General features: G+C 47.0%; 2 protein-coding genes across 2 annotated transcripts in view; both read right to left on the bottom strand.

Annotated features, from left to right (window-relative positions):
* LOC131898010 (protein-tyrosine sulfotransferase 1-like) overlaps positions 1-7,944 on the bottom strand; it is a 32,046-nt gene extending 24,102 nt beyond the window's left edge. The window contains exon 1 of the mRNA XM_059249047.1: positions 7,861-7,944. The gene's annotated coding sequence lies outside the window, so the exon portion shown is untranslated. The remainder of the gene's footprint in view (positions 1-7,860) is intronic.
* Positions 7,945-15,679: 7,735 nt separating this feature from the next.
* The window catches only part of Crcp (CGRP receptor component), a 30,005-nt gene continuing 28,259 nt past the window's right edge, over positions 15,680-17,425 (bottom strand). Inside the window, exon 6 of the mRNA XM_059249778.1 lies at positions 15,680-15,982. Coding sequence (XP_059105761.1) covers positions 15,833-15,982 — 150 coding nt within the window. The 3' untranslated portion in view covers positions 15,680-15,832. The remainder of the gene's footprint in view (positions 15,983-17,425) is intronic.

Raw genomic sequence — 17,425 nt, 5'->3', positions numbered from 1 at the left:
AATGATTGGTTAGTATATCAAGAAGGGAATTTATATGCTCAATCTACATTCCTAGAAGTGGTTAGGTAAGAAATTAGGAGTCTATTAGTAAGGCTGTAAGGAAGGAGGTCTCACCCTAAATTGCACAAGAAATAAAGCTATCCTCCTGACCTAGGAGACAGATGTTGTTTCATTTGGCCTTTTTTTTTTTTTTCTTAATGGGTATTTTAGATAAATACACCGTTAGGAGTTCTTGGAAGCACGCACAGCATTCCAAGAAAATCACTGTAGGAACCAGCTAATATATATATATATATATATACATATAAAAGCTAAAAGATCACCAAGACTTCTTAAGTCAGGGCTTGACCTATGGAGAAGTCCTTGACTTTTCCAAGTAGTAGCTTTTGTGATAGTAGCTAAATTCCATACATTTTCCTGTGGCTTGCAGCAGTTAAGAGTTCATACTGTTTTTCCTGAGGACCTGAGTTTGACTTCCAGAAACCCCATCAGGCAGCTTCCAACTGCATGTAACCCCAGCTCCAGGGGAATCTTACACCTCTGACCTCTGTGGGCATTTGCACTCATGTCCATACACCCCCCATACACATAATAAAATAATAAAAATAAATCATTTTTAAAAAGACATGGAAGTAGGAGGGCTTGTTGGGAAGGTGAGAGAAGGAACTAAGAGAGGATAATGGGAGGGTATGATGAAAGATTTTATATATATATACATACATATATACATATAGTGTGTGTGTGTGTGTGTGTGTGTGTGTGAAAGGCTAAGTCAATCAAAAAAAAAAAAAAAGCACAGTAAAGGCTGACCTGACCATTTCCTTTACACATCCTAATACTCCATACATGCAAGTGTATATGGACATCTGTGCGATGGGGGGGGGGGGGGGGGGGGGGCTCTTCCCAGGACCTCAAATGCTTCATCATGTCTTTTCAAACAGAACCAGAAAAGAACCCTAGGATGGTTCGTTTCAATTTTAGTCAAGAGAAAGAGAAAGAAGAGAAACTCTGTAGAAACATAACTTCAAACACTATTAATAGAAGTGCTCCCTGCAGCATGTGCTGTCTCTGCAGCCCAAATGACATCGACTGCTTAGAAAGACCTGAAAGCTTCTAGACTCAGAGTGTCACAATTTCTCTTTCCCTTTCTTCCTCTTTCATTGTTTATGTAGTGTTGGAGACCAAATGAAAGGCTTCACATGCTGGGCAAGCATTTACACTCACTCCCCAAACTCTTCGCAAAATTTCCAAAGTCATTCTGCTAATTAAAAACAGCACTGAGCTGGAGAGATGGATGGCTCAGAGGTAAAGAGCACTGGATGCTCTTCCAGAGAAACCAGGTTTGATTCCCAGCACCCACATGGTGGCTCACAGCTGTCTGTAATTCCAGTCTCAGGGAACCCCACCCCTCTTCTGGCCTCCAGGGGCATCACATGCATGTGGCACACAGACACAGAAACAGACAAAAAACCAAACTCATAGAATAAATATTAACAGCACTGCCAGATGTGGTGGTGCACACCTTTTACCACAGCACTCAGCAGGCCAAGGCAGGTATATCTCTCTGGGTTTGAGGCCCTATAGCAAGCTCCAGGCCAGCCAAGGCTATAGAGTGAGACCCTATCTCAAACAAACAAAGAAACAAGCAAGCAAAATGAACTCAAATACAGAAATGAAAAAATAAAACCAGTAATGATTAGCCAGCAAGGTGACTTCCTGAGTAAAGGTGCTTGCTGCCACTCTGATGACCTGACTTCAACCCCCCAAACTCACATTAAAATAAGAGAGAACCAACTCCTACAGGTTAAATTGTCCTCTCACCTCCACAAGCACGCCATGGCACAAGCCCACCCACCTGTCCTATACACATACACATAATAAAAAAATGAAATTCAAATGCCACACTGTGCAACTTGAGGGAGTTGGTTGGTGTCAAGTGTCTCCACTGACCCATCTTGCTGACCCTGCTATGGATTCTGTAGTTGTTGTGCTGATTGGGGGAGGGGGCAATGTGTGGCTCAGCAGTTAAGAACACTGACTACTCTTCAAGTCCCAGAACATGGCATCTCATAACTGTCGTCTATAACTACAGTTCCTGGGGAACTGACCCCCTCTTCTGGCTTCAGTGGGCACCAGGCACTCATGTGATACACAGACATACATGTAGGCAAACCACCCATATGGATAACATAAAAATAAATAAATCTCCCATCTTCAACACAACTCCTAAACCTAAGGCTCAAGGATTAAGTGTAGAAGAGGGGGCAGAAACACTGTAAGACCAGAGGAACAAGAAGGTGCTGTGAGATTCCCTCTCCTAGAAATGCAAGAGAAGCTCCACCCATGAAATTGCACCAACAGGAGCCTAACCATGCTGTGAACAAGGAAGACACCAACGGATATGCTAATGTGGAAGGAGGCAAGCTCAGGAGGCCTCAACCCTAGACAAGGAACTCCAAGGATAGATGGAACTGACTGGAGGCAGCAGACTTCAATAGGCCCTATGGTCATGAGCAGAGAGCTGGCCAGGCATTAACAACTGCCCCTAACATCCAGGACACACTTTGGGGGCCGGGAGTACAAGAGATGGGGGAACTAAGCTTGGTCTGAATAAGACCTGTTCTTTGTCACCTGGCAGCATTAGATAAAGTACTGGGTCATAGTTTTTTAATCCACAAAACAAGAGCAATGATAAACTCTTTCACAGTAATCAGAGGGAAATTATGAAAGGACGGAGCAGGGAGCAGAGGAAATGGAGCACACTTGCTGGGTTCTCCTTTTTAAAGAGCAGCTTCCAGGGCGCCCACACGGACTGGTCCTTGTGTGCCTTTACCTCCCAAGCAGGACTGGTGCCATGGAGCCTGCCCTCAGGACTACTCACACCAGTTCCAGCTTGTCAACAACTGCCTGTGCTCGCCTCTGGTGTTGTTCTCCTTTTCCTTTATCCATCCCTCGGGGACGTCTTCCCGAGGTGCTCTTTTTCCATTCTCCAGCCCCAAATCAACCACTTCCCCTTCTGCAACCTCAAACTACTGGGTGAAAACATCTTGTGTCCACTCAGACAGACCACTGCATGTGGTTAGTTTACTCTAGTAGACTGCAATCTTTGTAAAAACCCATCAGCATCCAGTATGCTGTGGATACATGAATACTGAGTAAGGATAAAACCAAGAACCCACAGGTAAAGAGATAAAGGAGTGAAGGGTCATTTCCTAAATCTTCTTGAAATATCTATAAAGTCATCTGAGACAAATGAAGCAAATATTCAAGAAAATAATCAAAAAGTAAAACAAAGAACTACAAGTAAACAGGAACAAAGTAATCTGAAAGCGATGAAAAGGTTTTGCAATTATAAACATTATCCTCTAAGGGTTTTTATTATTTTCAAACACAGAGAGCACACAAACAAACAGGACCCACCATCTGCCACAAAGAGCTGGCAGGGAAGACAGGAGACCCTCCACACATGCCATGACAGAATGATAAAAAGGTCACACAGGAGGTACGAACGGACAGAGGAGAAGTCTAAGGAAGAGTTAGGTCGATGGGCTGAGGAAGGGCAGGACGGAGGAAATGGCACTAGAGGAAAGGGTCCCTAACAGTCCCACTCTGGTGTGGAAGGACAATGCAGAGGAGGGCAAGAACACATATTGAGGGACTATTAAAGTTAACTCTGAGGGAACAGAAATAATGGCACAAAACGGAAACAGAAAAACAGATCTGTAGTATTTCAGAGTTGTCAGGGGCCTAAACAAATGTGCTAAATCATAGTGCATGAAGGGCTGGAGACATGGCTCAGTGGTTAAGAGCACTGGCTGCTCTTCCAGAGGTCCTGAGTTCAATTCCCAGCACCTACATGGCAGCTCATAGTCTGATGCCCTCTCGTGGTCTGCAGGCATACATGCAGACATAACACCTGTATACATTAAAAAAAAAAAAAAAAAGACATATAATATGGGTTGGAGAGATGGCTCAGAGGTTAAGAGCACTGGCTGCTCTTCCAGAGGTCCTGAGTTCAATTCCCAGCAACCACATGGTGGCTTACAACCAATCTGTAATGAGATCTGGTGTCCTCTTCTGGCCTGCAGGCATACATGCAGGCAGAACAGTATATACATAAATATTAAAAAAAAAAACAACAACATAGTGCAAGAGCCCCTTGTCCTCCATAAACAGAAGGAGAGGCAGGAGGAAGCACTCTTAGGATGGTGGAACAGGGACTTCCAAAGTCTGCTCTTCATGAAAGTATAGAACACTGACAGAATGGTCAAGACCAGCTTTCTCAGAACTCTAAATATTCACCAAAGGCTTACAAAAATCCAAGGAATGTTTATACAAGAAAGAAGCCTGACTCTCGGCAAGCAGTGAGCACTAAAGCACTGTACCTTGCCTTACTTACTCCCTTTCTCCAGCTCTGAAGAACCTTGAAAACCAACAGCCTCATAAACATCTTATGAACACCGGGAGCCACTGACTGGGGCAGAACAGAACCGCAGCTCCCAACAAAACAGTGCCCTCAGAGAGCTGTCGCTACTTACCCTGTCAGGCGGCTCACTGACAAAGCTCCACTCTTAGGACTTCTCTTGGTTAGAATGGAATCAGCTCCCTTCATATGAATGGTCATATCCCAAAGCATTTGTAAAAATAATCAAAGACAACTACTTAATGCCACAAGCAACCACAAATGGAGCAGTCAAGACTAAAGATTTGGGGAATGAGATGTTCATAGAGCTTAGAAAAGCCCCCAAAATGTCATGGGATGTCTCTCAGCATTTCTTGACCTGATGTTCTGTACAAAGAGAAAATATGAACTGAGGCACAGAGGATGTAGAAATGAAAGCCCATCTTGATTTCAAAGCCCTACCCTTAGGGCGGAGAAAGAGGAAAAAGATACATAAACAAGCGAAAGCCACAATCACAGGTACTTTGGACAGTAGACATTAAGCATAAGATAGCCCAGTGTGGTGGCTCATGCCTGTCATCTTAGCACTCAGGACCCTGAGGCAGGGGGATAGAGAAATGTTTCAGTGGGGTAAAGTGTTTGCACTCAAGCATGAGGACCTCAGTTCAGATCCCCAGAACCCATATAAAGCCAGACACAGTAGTGTGTGCTACAATTTCAACATTCCCACAGCAAGGTGGAAGGTGAGAAAAAAGGACCTCCGGAAGCTAGCCAGCCAACCAGCATGATATGGTGAAGAAACAGAAGAGACCTTGCCTTAGGAAAACAAGATAGAAGGTGAGGACCACACACATGTGCACCCACACTCACACAAATATCCATAAAAGGAAGATAGATTGAAAGCTTTTTTATAAGCAGGGGTGGGTATGGGGGTGCACACCCTTAGTCTCAGCACTCAGGAGGCAGAGGCTGGTGGATCTCTGAGTTAGAGGGCAGCCTGGGCTACAGAGAGAGTTCCAGGGCAGCCAGGGCTACACAGAGAAACTCTGTCTTGAAAAATATAAATAAATAAATAAATAAATAAATAAATAAATAAATAAATAAAAGCTTTCCTATAAACTAGACACACAATGGGCTATATGACTCCGGCCCATTCCGTTCCCTTTATTACACTTGGAATCCCCCAATTCACCCGCTGTCTCCCACCCCAGTCTTCAGGTAAAGGGTCAAAATCTTCTGGAGGCTGGAGAGATGATTCACTGCTAAGAATGCTTGCTGTATAGTCACAAGGACCAGGGATGCCCTCTTCTGGCCTCTGTGCATACACTGGCACACGCACCCCCAGCACACACACACATGTGCATACACTCATACATACAGACACATACACACCTATAAATAAATCTTTTTTAAAAATCACTTTGTAAGAGCTGAGGAAATGGCTCAGTGGTTAAAAACACTTGCTGCTCTTCCAGACAATTCCCAGCACCCACACAGCAGGTCACATCCATCATTAGGCACAACCAATGCCTGAGTCAACTCTCTGTCCATGAAGACAGAATAAGACCTGAGGTCACAATAGGATATATGACAGACCCAAAGCAAGGGGAAAAAATGATCCTGATATTTGTTTTTAAAGATTTATTTTTAATTTTGTGCATATAAGTGTGCATGTGTGTGGGGGTACATGCATGTGGGTGCAGGTGCCCCAGAGTCCAGAAGAGGGTATCATATCTCCTGAGCAGTTGTGAACTGCCCAATATGGGTTCTGGGAACTGAACTTAGTCCTTTTTAAGAGTAGTACAAACTCTGCACTCCTGAGCCATCTCTTTCTACAACTCCCTAGTTCTAAGAAGAAATGGATACACGTGGGCGTGTGCACACACACACACGTGCACTTAGAGGTCATGGGTACAGAGAAGACAGAAGGAGGGAGGAATAGACAGCCATATTTGTAATGTCAAGGTTATCCAGCAGAGATGAAAACTGAGACCTGAGATTCACCAGAAATGAGGACTGAATAAACATCTTTGAAAATCACAAATGTTCTGGGCATGGCAGTTTTTAATGCCAGCACTCAGAAGACAGAGACAGGTGGCTCCTCCTAGGAATGAGGACCCCTCTTCCTGAGATAAAAGGACAGATCAGAATCAAATAAGCATGAACAACAGGCAAAAATGAAAAACCCTTAAGAGTCCAGGCCTAATACCCACCAATTTCTTCTGTAAAGTGGGAGGCACAAAGAGAGAGAGGTAGTGGGGAGAGCAAGTCAAAGGATCTCCAAGTACTAAGTAAAGCTGGGACTACCTTCCATGTGCTAGACCACTGTGTAAGCGATCATCAATGAGGAGTTAACACATTATGGGTACAGCTTACCTAAGGACAAATTATGATACTTGTTTAGATATACTTTACATCATTTCTTCTTAGGGTTTGAGTGGCTTTTGTGGAGGTCACCGGACAACTTGCAGAAGCCAGGTCTCTCCTTCTACCATGTTTTGGGCTCTGAGGATCTAACTGAGGTAGTCAGGTTTGGTAGCAGGAGCCTTAAGTCCCTGAGCCGTCTCCTTGTTCCCAGCAATGTTTAAAGGATGGCTCTCAATTTGCTCACTGTGGCTCCCGCCTGTCATCCCAACCAGTGGGAGGCTGAAGCAGGACTGTTTGGAGTTCAAGGCTACACAGTCTGTTCTGGACAATCTAGAACTAGTGTGAGGCCCTGACTCAAATGGGAAGGGCGCTAACTGGACCCATTGCTTGGGGGTTTGAGCACTTGTTGCTCTCCCAGAGGATGGGACCTCAATTCCCACCAGTACCCACAGGATGCCTCACAACCATCTGTGACTCCAACTTCCAGGTCCTCCTGGGGCATTAGGCACACACATGGTGCACACACATACATGAAGACAAAACATGTATACGTATAAATAAAATTTTTATAAAAAAAGGAACTGGCATCAGGACCGTGGGAAATGTCTCAAGAGTCACGTGTCGAGAAGAAGAAAAGGCAAGAGATGGAGGTTGACAATCAGGAGATTTAAGCAGAGGAGATGACGGGTCTCCGGGGAAAAAAAGGGTATGTGAACTACACCCCATGAAGGGGAGTCAGCAACTGACATGGAAAGGGGGGGCTCACGGTGGCCCATGCTCGTCATCACAGGACTTAGGAGGTAGAGGCACGAAGACGACCATCCCCCTGGGGCCAGCCTGGGCTAGACGGTGATTCCGAGGTCGGCCTGAGCTACAAAGTCTGAAGCCAGCCTAGGCTACTCAACGAGTTCGAAGAATGAATCGAATTCGAAGCCAACACTGAGTTCAAGGCCAGCCTGGGCTACAAAGTGAACTGTCTCATAAAAATTGGGGGGAGGGGGAAGAGTTTGAAGCCAACACTGAGTTCAAGGCCAGCCTGGGCTACAAAGTGAACTGTCTCATAAAAACGGGGGGAGGGGGCAGGGTCTCACATAAACGGGATAACGGTCTCCATCAGGCCAGGGATGCCGATGTGAGTGTGCGCAGGTGAGGCGGCGGACGGTGACCGGAGAGTCGGAATGCCTGCTGGGCAGACACAGCAGCAGCAGCGCCCGGGACTGCTGGGCAAAGGGAGCGGGGCGTACGGGCGGCCGGGGCGAGGGAGGAAGGGGCCGCCGGGATGAAGGATGAAGGATGGAAGATAAAGGAGGCGCAGCCGTGCCGACGCTCCGGCATCTTGGGCTTCGGCCGTTTCTCCCGCCGCCCTAGCTGGTGGCCATGGCGCCCGCCCCGGGAGCGCGTCCTCACCGCCAGGCGACGGCCCTGCCCGGCCCCCGCCGAGAAGAAGCGAACCCGCGGCCGCCTCAGCAGCGACTGGCCGCGGTCGCCGCCTCAGCGCCCGCCACCCGCCGCGTGGCTGCAGGATCTCACGCGCGCCGCTATTGGCTGCCCCGAGCTCGGCCGCGCGATGTCTCTGCCTCTCTGATTGGTCGGGTCCGGGGGGAGGCGGGGTTTGGGAGAGAGCCGGTGGGGCAGGCGCTGAGGGGTGGGGTCTGACATCCGGGCCCAGCGTTTGGCCAACTGTCCGGAGGGGGCTCCCCTGCCACTACCTGCAGGGGTAGTTTGTTGCTACAGCAACGGTGCGGGTGGCCTAACTGGATGGGAGCCAGGACAGGGTCCTGAGCCCTCACTGTCCGGCTTGGCGGCCAGTGTCTTTACCCATGGGCCCTTTTGTAGTTGCTGGGCTGGAAATGCCTCAGTGATGAAGAGCACATACTGCTCTTGCAGAAGGACTCAGAGTTCCACTCCCAGCATCCACATCCGGCAGCTCACAACTACCTGTAATACCAGATCTAAGGAATCCGATGCATTTGGCTTCTATGGGCACTGCATCACACACACACACACACACACAGAAAGAGAGAGAGAGAGAGAGAGAGAGAGAGAGAGAGAGAGAGAGAGAGAGAGAGAGAGAGAGAGAGAGAGAGGAGAGGGGGGAGGGAGAGAGGGAGGAAGGGAGGGAGGGAGGGAGGGAGGTGGTATGGAATAACTTCGAGAAGATTTAAATAGACATATTGAATTACATAATATAGTAGAATTACAGAAGAGAGCATACACAGATTCTAGAATAACCTAGGCTATAGAGTCTCAAAAATAAACATAAAAGAGATATAAATCAGTTAACAATGGAAAGAAAGGAAGAACTGAAGGCAGGTAGCACATAATGAAGCCAATTTAATTTCAAATTAGTTCCACAACCACACTGAAATTTTCTAAAGAACAAATTCCACTAACTTAGCACAGCATTTGACTCCATACCCTCAGCTGGGGGCAGAGGACGTGGGGGGAGAAGAATCAACAACAAATCCCAAACTATTTGTGGTTGATTTGTTTTGTTAAGACAAGGTCTGTGTAGCCCTGGCTGTCCTGGAACTCACTATGTAGACCTGGCTGGCCTTCAACTCACAGATATCCACCTGCCTCTGCCTCCCAATTACTGGGTTAAAGGTGTGCTCTACGAACGCCTAGCTTAAACTTTTTTTTTTAACCCTGTTTGAGACAGGGTTTCTCTATGTAGCCCTGGTTGTCCTGGAACTCAGATCCAAATGCCCACCATTGACAGGCCTTAAACTCTTATTTTTCAAAATAAAATTGTATTACTGGTTTTGTGCTGTGTTGGTGACCATGACACAGGTATCCAGAGGTCAGAGGACAACTCTGTGGAGTGGGTTCTCTCCTTCCACCTGGATGTAGGTCTGCCTTTACCCCAAGCCATCTGACTAGCCCCTAAACTCTTTAAAACACCTATTGTTTCTAAGGGTATGCATGAAGCCATTCAGAGACAGAATAGAGGATGGAGTTTATATTGTGATGTGGTCGGAAGCCAGGATTCGAAGAGGAAGAAATATAAACATATGTCATGTGGCGGGGAAGATCAGGTGTGGTAGTATACATGTGCAATTTCAGGATTTGGAAAGCTGAGGCAGGAGGATTACAAGCTTGAAGCCAACCTGGACTAAATAGAGAGACCCTGGCTCCATAAACAAAGCCCAGCCGGTTGTGATGGCGCATGCCGGTAGGATTTGCTGAAGGAGGCGGAGGCAAGAGGATCACAAGTTCCAGGCCAGACTGGGCTACACATTATAAAATAAAAATATTATTTAAATAAAAAAGGGGGTGGGAGGAGGGAGGATAGGGAAATCCTTGGCTGATATGTGAAATTAATTATAAAATAAAAATATTATTTAAAAAAAGCCCAAACACTAAATGTGTGAGGGGCTGGAGAGATGGCTCAGTACTTAAGAGCACGTGAGTGAGTTTGGTCCCCAGCAACCATGTCAGGGGGCTACAACCACCAGTAACTCCACTTTAGAGCTCCGATGCCCTCTTCTGGCCATCACGAGCACTGCACTCTTGTGCACAGAGGCATACACACATAGGCATACAGAAAAACAAAAATAAATCTTAAGCAGAAGAAAACCTATACTGCAACCTAGTAGCAATGACCCAACACCCTGACCTTGACCTTTAACACCATTCACTGCTATCAGAAATTAAACTGCTTGTCTGAACCACTTTAAAGAAGTAATTAAATTCACAGTTGGCAAGACAGACAGCGGGAACATCTGATTCTATCAAAAAGTCACAAAGTGATTTTTTTAAAGGACAGGGTTATGCCACAAGGACCCAAACGGAAGATGTTTCTACTAACAAATCTGAGGCAATTTGAACACCAAAATAATTCAGTGAATTTGTTTTTAGCTTGAGTCTTGTGGAGACCAGTCTAGTCTCAAACTCGCCGTAAAGCTAAAGATGGTCATTAAATGCACACCATGGCATCCCCCCACACACATAATAAATAAATGTAATTTACAATAAACAAAAATAGAAAACAAGCCAGGTGTGGTGATACGAATTTGTAACCCCAGAATCCAGAGGCAGAGACTAGGCAGCAGACTGAGTGGTGGGCTCTAGGCCAATGAGACACTGTGGCAAAAGCCAAGACGAATGCTTCCCGAGGGACAACAAATGAGGCTGTCCTCTGACCTCCACCTGCACACATGCGCACATAAACCAGTGCATGCTCTCACAAGTGCTTATGCACAAACACACAGAATTCAAGGAAATATGCATTTATTTTGATATCGCCTGCTTTTATTTTTATCACATTTTATAAATTTGTTTCCACATATTTTAAAAAAGAAAAAGTCAGGACATAGAAGAAGGCTCTTGAGAAATGTAGTGTACCTCTAAAGAGAAGCTGGGGTCAATGGAGAAGCCACAGATGAGATGCAGCATCCGGTGCCCCCAACTGAGAAGACTCCAGAGAAGCTGGGCCTGTGTGTAGTTAGGTCCGTCTGGGCCTGAGGGGTCTGTTGGAGCTGCTTCACCATAGCTGAAGAGCTCAAGAGACACCCTATGTGGTGCTCCCTCCCAGCCTGGCACACCCCTATCTGATCCTCCCTCCCTAGTCTTGAGCACTCCCAGCACTGGACCAATCAGTCCAGCCGGCTTAGGCCACCGTCCACCCTGAGACCAGACAGCAGCTCTGGGATCTGCAGACACACCAGCCTCCCCTAGCCCAGTCCTTGAGACCTTGCCTTGTCAGGTCTGTTCCTGGCCCCGAGCCTGACTGCAGCTCCGTCCTGTGACTTTGCCTCCAGCTGCTGACTTCCCATGCTAGTGCAGTCCCTGGCTTTCCTTCCTTCAGCAGTTCTGGCATTGTGCACCTTGCCCTGGCCCTGACTCCCTGGCTCCCCTATGACTCAGGACATTGGCTCCTTGCCCCAGGATCCCACCCTGCCTATGCATGCTCTGGGCCTCCCCTCTGAGGCCCTCACTGGGAAAGAATTGGAATATTTAACCCCCAATCTCCCAGGTTTCCAGGCCTCTGCAGCCTTCCCTGAAAAAGGACAACTTGGAGCTTCTGATTCTGTGAATGGCATTACCAATCCAACTCTGACATAGGACATCAAAGACATGTCATTCAGGTGCCTAAGGAGGCTCTAGGCAGGAATAGCTGTAGCTCCATCCAGGAACTAATTACAGACTAAAGAATATAACCACCCAGCATGTCAGCCTCCAGCCCAAGACTGCCTGCTCTGCCCTTATGCTGGCTAGTTTATGTCAACTCTTTACAGTAGAAGAGGAAACCTCAACTGAGAAAATAGCTCCATAAAATTTGCGTGCATCAAAGTCTGTAGTGCACGTCTTAATTAGTCACTGGTGTGGGAGGGCCCAGCCCCCAGCCCATCTCTGAGGGGTACTATCTCTGGGCTGGTGGTCTTGGGTAACAGATATAAAGCAGGCTGAGCAAACCAGGATGGAGCAATCAGTAAGCAGTGGTCCTCCACCGCCTCTGCATCAGTTCCTGCCTGACTTCCTCCGTGGTGGTCGCAAGTGTAAGTTGCTTTTGGTCATAGCGTTTGGTCACAGCAACAGAAATCCTAACCAGCCAGGCACCGGTGGCGCACACCTTTAATCCCAGCTTGGGAGGCAGAGGCAGGTGGATCTCTGTGAGTTTGACGCTAGCCTGGTCTACAGAGCGAGTTGCAAGACAGCCAGGGCTACAACAAGAAAGCCCTATCCAAAAACAACAAACACACAAACCCTAACTAAAAAACCACTTTCAATTGTTCAGAAGTATTCAGGAACCCAAGGAAGAAAAATCAGTAAAGGGATTGCTTAACCAAGTACGGTGATGTAGCCTCAGACCAGCAACTTACTTGGGGGGCTAGAGCAGGGGGATCATGAGCCCGTGTGCTAAGCCTGTCTCAAAAGGAGGGCAAGGGACGAGGTTCAGCAGTATGACTTGCCTAGAATTCATCAGGGAAGGCCTGAAGAGTGCCACTCAGTAGGAGAGTGCTTGCCTGGAATTCTCCAGTGAGGAGCCACAAGTTTGGCTCAGCAAGACAGCTTTTCCTAGGAGCCCCCAGTGTTTCCAGGGGCATGGCTCAGTGGCAGAACACTTGTCTGGCATGGATGAGACCTTAGGTTCAACTCCCAGCTAGTAAATAACAATTCAAAGAAGAGAACCAGGCTTGAATAGTAGGTCTGACAATCCAATCTGTGGGGTGTATATGTGGATCAGATAGTCCTGGGTGTGCACCCCCATTTCTGCTGCTTTCTGGCTCTGATTCTTCAGGCCATCGCTTCTTTCTCCCTGTTAGCATCAGGGTCTTCATCTGTGACTCAGGAACAATGCATGTGAGCCACTAATTGATGCCCTCCATACTAGAGACTTTTGTAAGCAAAGCTAGACAAAAGCAGTTTAAGGGGTCAGAAGTGGCTGCTGGGTTAGTTGTGTTTCTGGGCCTAGTGTGAGGCAGAACATCATGGTGGTGGGAGCGCAGGCACCAACAGGAAGCAAAGAGGAGAAATGATAGGAAGAGGACAGGCCAACACCCCACCTCTAAGATACGTTCCTCGAGACCTACTTCCTCCACCCAGATAGGACTTTCTACTGTGCCCCAACAATCCATTCACATTCTAATCCATGAAGTAATGGATTAAGCCTAGGTCAGTCTTCATGATCTATCTCTGGAAACACCCTCACAAATACACCCAGAGGTGTGCTTCCCTCTTTCAGAGGTAGATCTCTGTGAATTTGAGGCAGACCAGAGCAACACAGTGACACCCTGTCCCAAAAAACAAAACAAATCCAGGAGGTGAAGGCACACGCCTTAATTCCAGCAGAGCCAGAGGCTGGTGGATCTCTGAGTGTAAGGCCAACCTGGTCTACAGAGTGAGTTTCAGGACAGCCAGGGCTATACTGAAACCATGTCTTGAAAAACTAGAAGAAAAAAAGAGTCTCAAAAAAAAAAAAAATCAAAACAAACTAACAATAGCAAACAGAAGTCATTATCAGGCTCTCTGACAAGCAACAGAGGACAGCGACAATAACTCTGTTACTAAGAAAACACTGAGACCCAGAAATGAAATTCAATGACATAGACTATATCTCTGTGCACAAGAAAGCGTCTGTTTCTTGATCAAACTTCATCACGATTTCAAGGGGATCAAGCTGGCCAGAAGAAGGGTAGAGAAGAGGGCTGGAAACTTTTAAGAAGACATGAAGTTCGTTGGTCCTCAGGGAGAGCCACCACCTCATCCCTCTGAAGGACAAATACCAGGACAAATACCAGAATGTATGTATGTCTCTGCAGACCCAGCAATGAAGATACTTGACAAGGAATCTTTGCCTCCTGGACTTCCTCCTGAGGACAGGAGTGACGATATGTTGACGGAGCAAAAGTACACACAAGGTGACAGCCCCATCAAAAAAGAAACAGAAAGCTAGTTTGTGGGCTTTCTGGAAGAACTGCAGTTAACGGTGTTCTTGTGGAAGAGCCACTACTTAATAGCTCTGAAGAAAAACCACACTGCATGCTGTCCTGGATGCAGAAAAGAAGACCAAGAAAACAGTAACCGTGACAGTGACTATACACCTGTCCATTTCCAGCCTCCCTGGGGACTCACACGAGGAAAGCTGGACCCAGCTGGAAGCCACACAGTATTCGTTTCTTATCCAGTACCTAAGAGAAAGACTGAAAGAGAGGACGAAAGAAGATACTGAGAACTCTGAATCCGATACTTCTGATGAAGAACCACTATCGAGAACTTCTGGAGGAAGAACATGTGGCTTAGTGCCACACTGATTCCTTTATGTCCTATGACCCAACTGTAGAACGTCCTTAGCAAAAGGGTCATACCATTGACTTTTAAAGAGCCATGACAATGTCCTCTAATTGTTTTGGGGTGGGGTGGGGTGGACATCTATGGGACTCATAAAGATTACCTATACCTAGCAATGCACATTTTATTTGATAGACTATGGTGTCTGGAGAGAAACTATCTCCCCATTATATAGTAACTCCATTAAACTCCTATTAAATATGAAAAAAAAAAAAACACAAAAGAAACTAACCTCCTCTCCCCCCAACACACACACACACACACACACACACACACACACACACCAAGTATGGTGGCACACACTGGTTCATTTTTGTTTTTATGAGACAGGGTCTCACTGTGTAGCTCTGGCTGGCTGGAACTTGCTATGTGGACCAGGCTGGCCTTTACCTGGTCTCTCAAGTGAGTGGCACACATTTTTAATCCCACACTCATGAGGCTGAGGCAGAAGAATCATCAAAAGTCTGATGACAGAGTGGGCTACATACTGAGTTCAAGGACAATTTGGGCGACAAGAGACTGAAAATAAACAAGTGCTTCTCATTTTCCATCAGGTGGTATCCTATGCTACCCCAGCATTCTGGCAATAAGAGGTCCATACCCAGGACGCCCTATGACCTTGGACCTGAACCATGAGCCAAAATAAGTATCTTTTTCTTGTCACTTACCAAGGCTATAGAGTTGTTTTGAGCAACAGAAAACGGACTAATTTTTTGTATGTATGTGGCATGCATGTATGTTAGCTGTGTTCACATGTGTGTTCCTTACTATGTAGACCAGCATGGGCTCTTAATCTCCTTTTCTCACCTCCTGTTTCTGCTGAGGACATTCCTCTAGAGTGAGCTAAGCTCTGGGTCATTCCCCTGGAGCAGCTGTGTGCAGCTCTGGGTGCTCTCAACCATCTGAGCCCACTCCCACAGCTCTGCTCTCACCCAGGAGCTCCTGCCATTGCCTACAACACAGCCACCAAAGCACCTGACTGGCTTACCACTGTGTACAAGTGTGGCAGAGGCCACAGAAGTCTTTCTACCCCAGAGGGCTGCACAGCCACGTCCCCTCATCTTGAGTTCTCTGCCCTTCTCTGATCCCATGTTTCTTGATCCCAAGGCACAAAGATTCTTTTTATCTTAGTTTTGTGATTTTCCCAACCCACCCTGAGATCAGGCATTTTGAGAGAGGGGGTAAAACCAAATACACAATCCTCTGAACATCCAGGAAATGGCTGCTGGGGTTTCGAACTTCACGAACAACCTGGCCAGCTGTGCACATCTACGCTGGGTCTTCCTCTTCCATGGCCACATCATTGCTAGTGTTTTTACTCTGTTCATCCTCTGGGCCTGCAGGCAGAATGCTGGTGACAGTATGCAGAAGGGCTTCAATCTGCTCCTCCGTGAGGCGCTCTTCACTCTCCTCTACCATCTACAAGGGAAAGGAAGCCGTCAGGGCTTTAGAAGGAAGCCTCCCATCATGGCCCACCCCAGCCATGCAGTCCACAGTGCCAGCCCAGACCCTGGTCCTGAGCCAGCCAGGTCTTCATCTAGGATCCACAGCAGGATAAAGCCAACTCAGATCCCAGACCTAGCCAAAGCAAGCACATAAAATGGGTCTGTGAAGCTGAGTGTCTGTCCGTCTGCCCCTGCCTCCCCAGCCCACTCTTTCCTTTTTTGGAGACAAGGTAGTCCTGGTTGTCCTCCAACACACAGAAATCTGCCTGCCTCTGTCTCCTGAGTTCGGGAACTAAAGAGACATGTGCCACCAACATGCCCAGCTTGTTTTTCTTTAAATAAAGGGAAATCCTAACTATTCTACTTCCATTCATATCCACACACTAATATGCTGGATGTGCAACACCTTTAGGGGGTGCCATGGCCTTAGACAAACTTTCGGATTTCACAACAGTACCTCTGTCACTGAGTGGTGTCACCCACTCCTTTGATGCTGCTTCTCCTGAGCCACAGAATTTCTATCCTGCAACAGTTCTCATTTCCCCTGCTACTCCCCAGAACTCTGCAGGGGCTTCCTGTGCCCGCAACCATACTAGAAATTTTATAAGCATGATCTCTTTCAACACTCACTGTAATCCTAGCAAGAAGCAGAACTGGACACCCAGTCTGGCATGCCCAGGTAGAAAGCCTCCCAGCTACTTCATGCCACATTGTGGTTTGAATCCTAAATGTCCCTCAAGTGCTGTGTACGGAAGGTTTAGACCCCAGCCTATGGCACTACTGGGAGATGGAAGAACCTTTAGTAGTGGGGCTTAGAGGGAGGAAGTCAAGATATTAGGGGTGCTGGGACTCTGGCCTTTTTTCTGTTTGCTTTTGGTTTCCTCAAGGTGAGCAATGATCATTGTCACAGTCCTAAAGCAACAAGGCCATCTGGACTAGGATGGACTCTGAAACCATGAGGCAAAATAAACCTTTCTTCTTTGTAAGTTGATTATCTCAGGTATTCTGTTAAAGCAAGAGAAAGCCCACTAACACAACCCACTGGTCTCCAAAGCCTGCGGAACAGGAGTCTGACAAGTTAAGCAGAAGAGGAGCTGTAGATGATAGCTCAGCAGTTAAGAGCACTGGCTGCTGTGGCAGAGGACCCGAGTTCCGTTCCCGGCCGCCACACGGCAGCTCACAACCACTTGCAACTCCAGCTCCAAGAAATCCAAGGCCCCTCCTCTGGCCTCTGCAGGCACCCATATGCACCCGCACACAGGTATATACACAAGACACAGGCACACAAACACACACATGAATAAGAAATACTAAATCTTTAAGATTTTAAATTTATGTTTATTTTTTACGTGTATTAACACTTTGCCTGCATGTGCACCATGTGTGTGCTTGACGCCTGCTGAGACCAGGAGGGCAC

The sequence above is a fragment of the Peromyscus eremicus genome, chromosome 23 (assembly GCF_949786415.1).
Source record: "Peromyscus eremicus chromosome 23, PerEre_H2_v1, whole genome shotgun sequence".
NCBI lineage: Eukaryota > Metazoa > Chordata > Mammalia > Rodentia > Cricetidae > Peromyscus > Peromyscus eremicus.
This window is presented reverse-complemented; position numbering and strand designations above follow the sequence as displayed.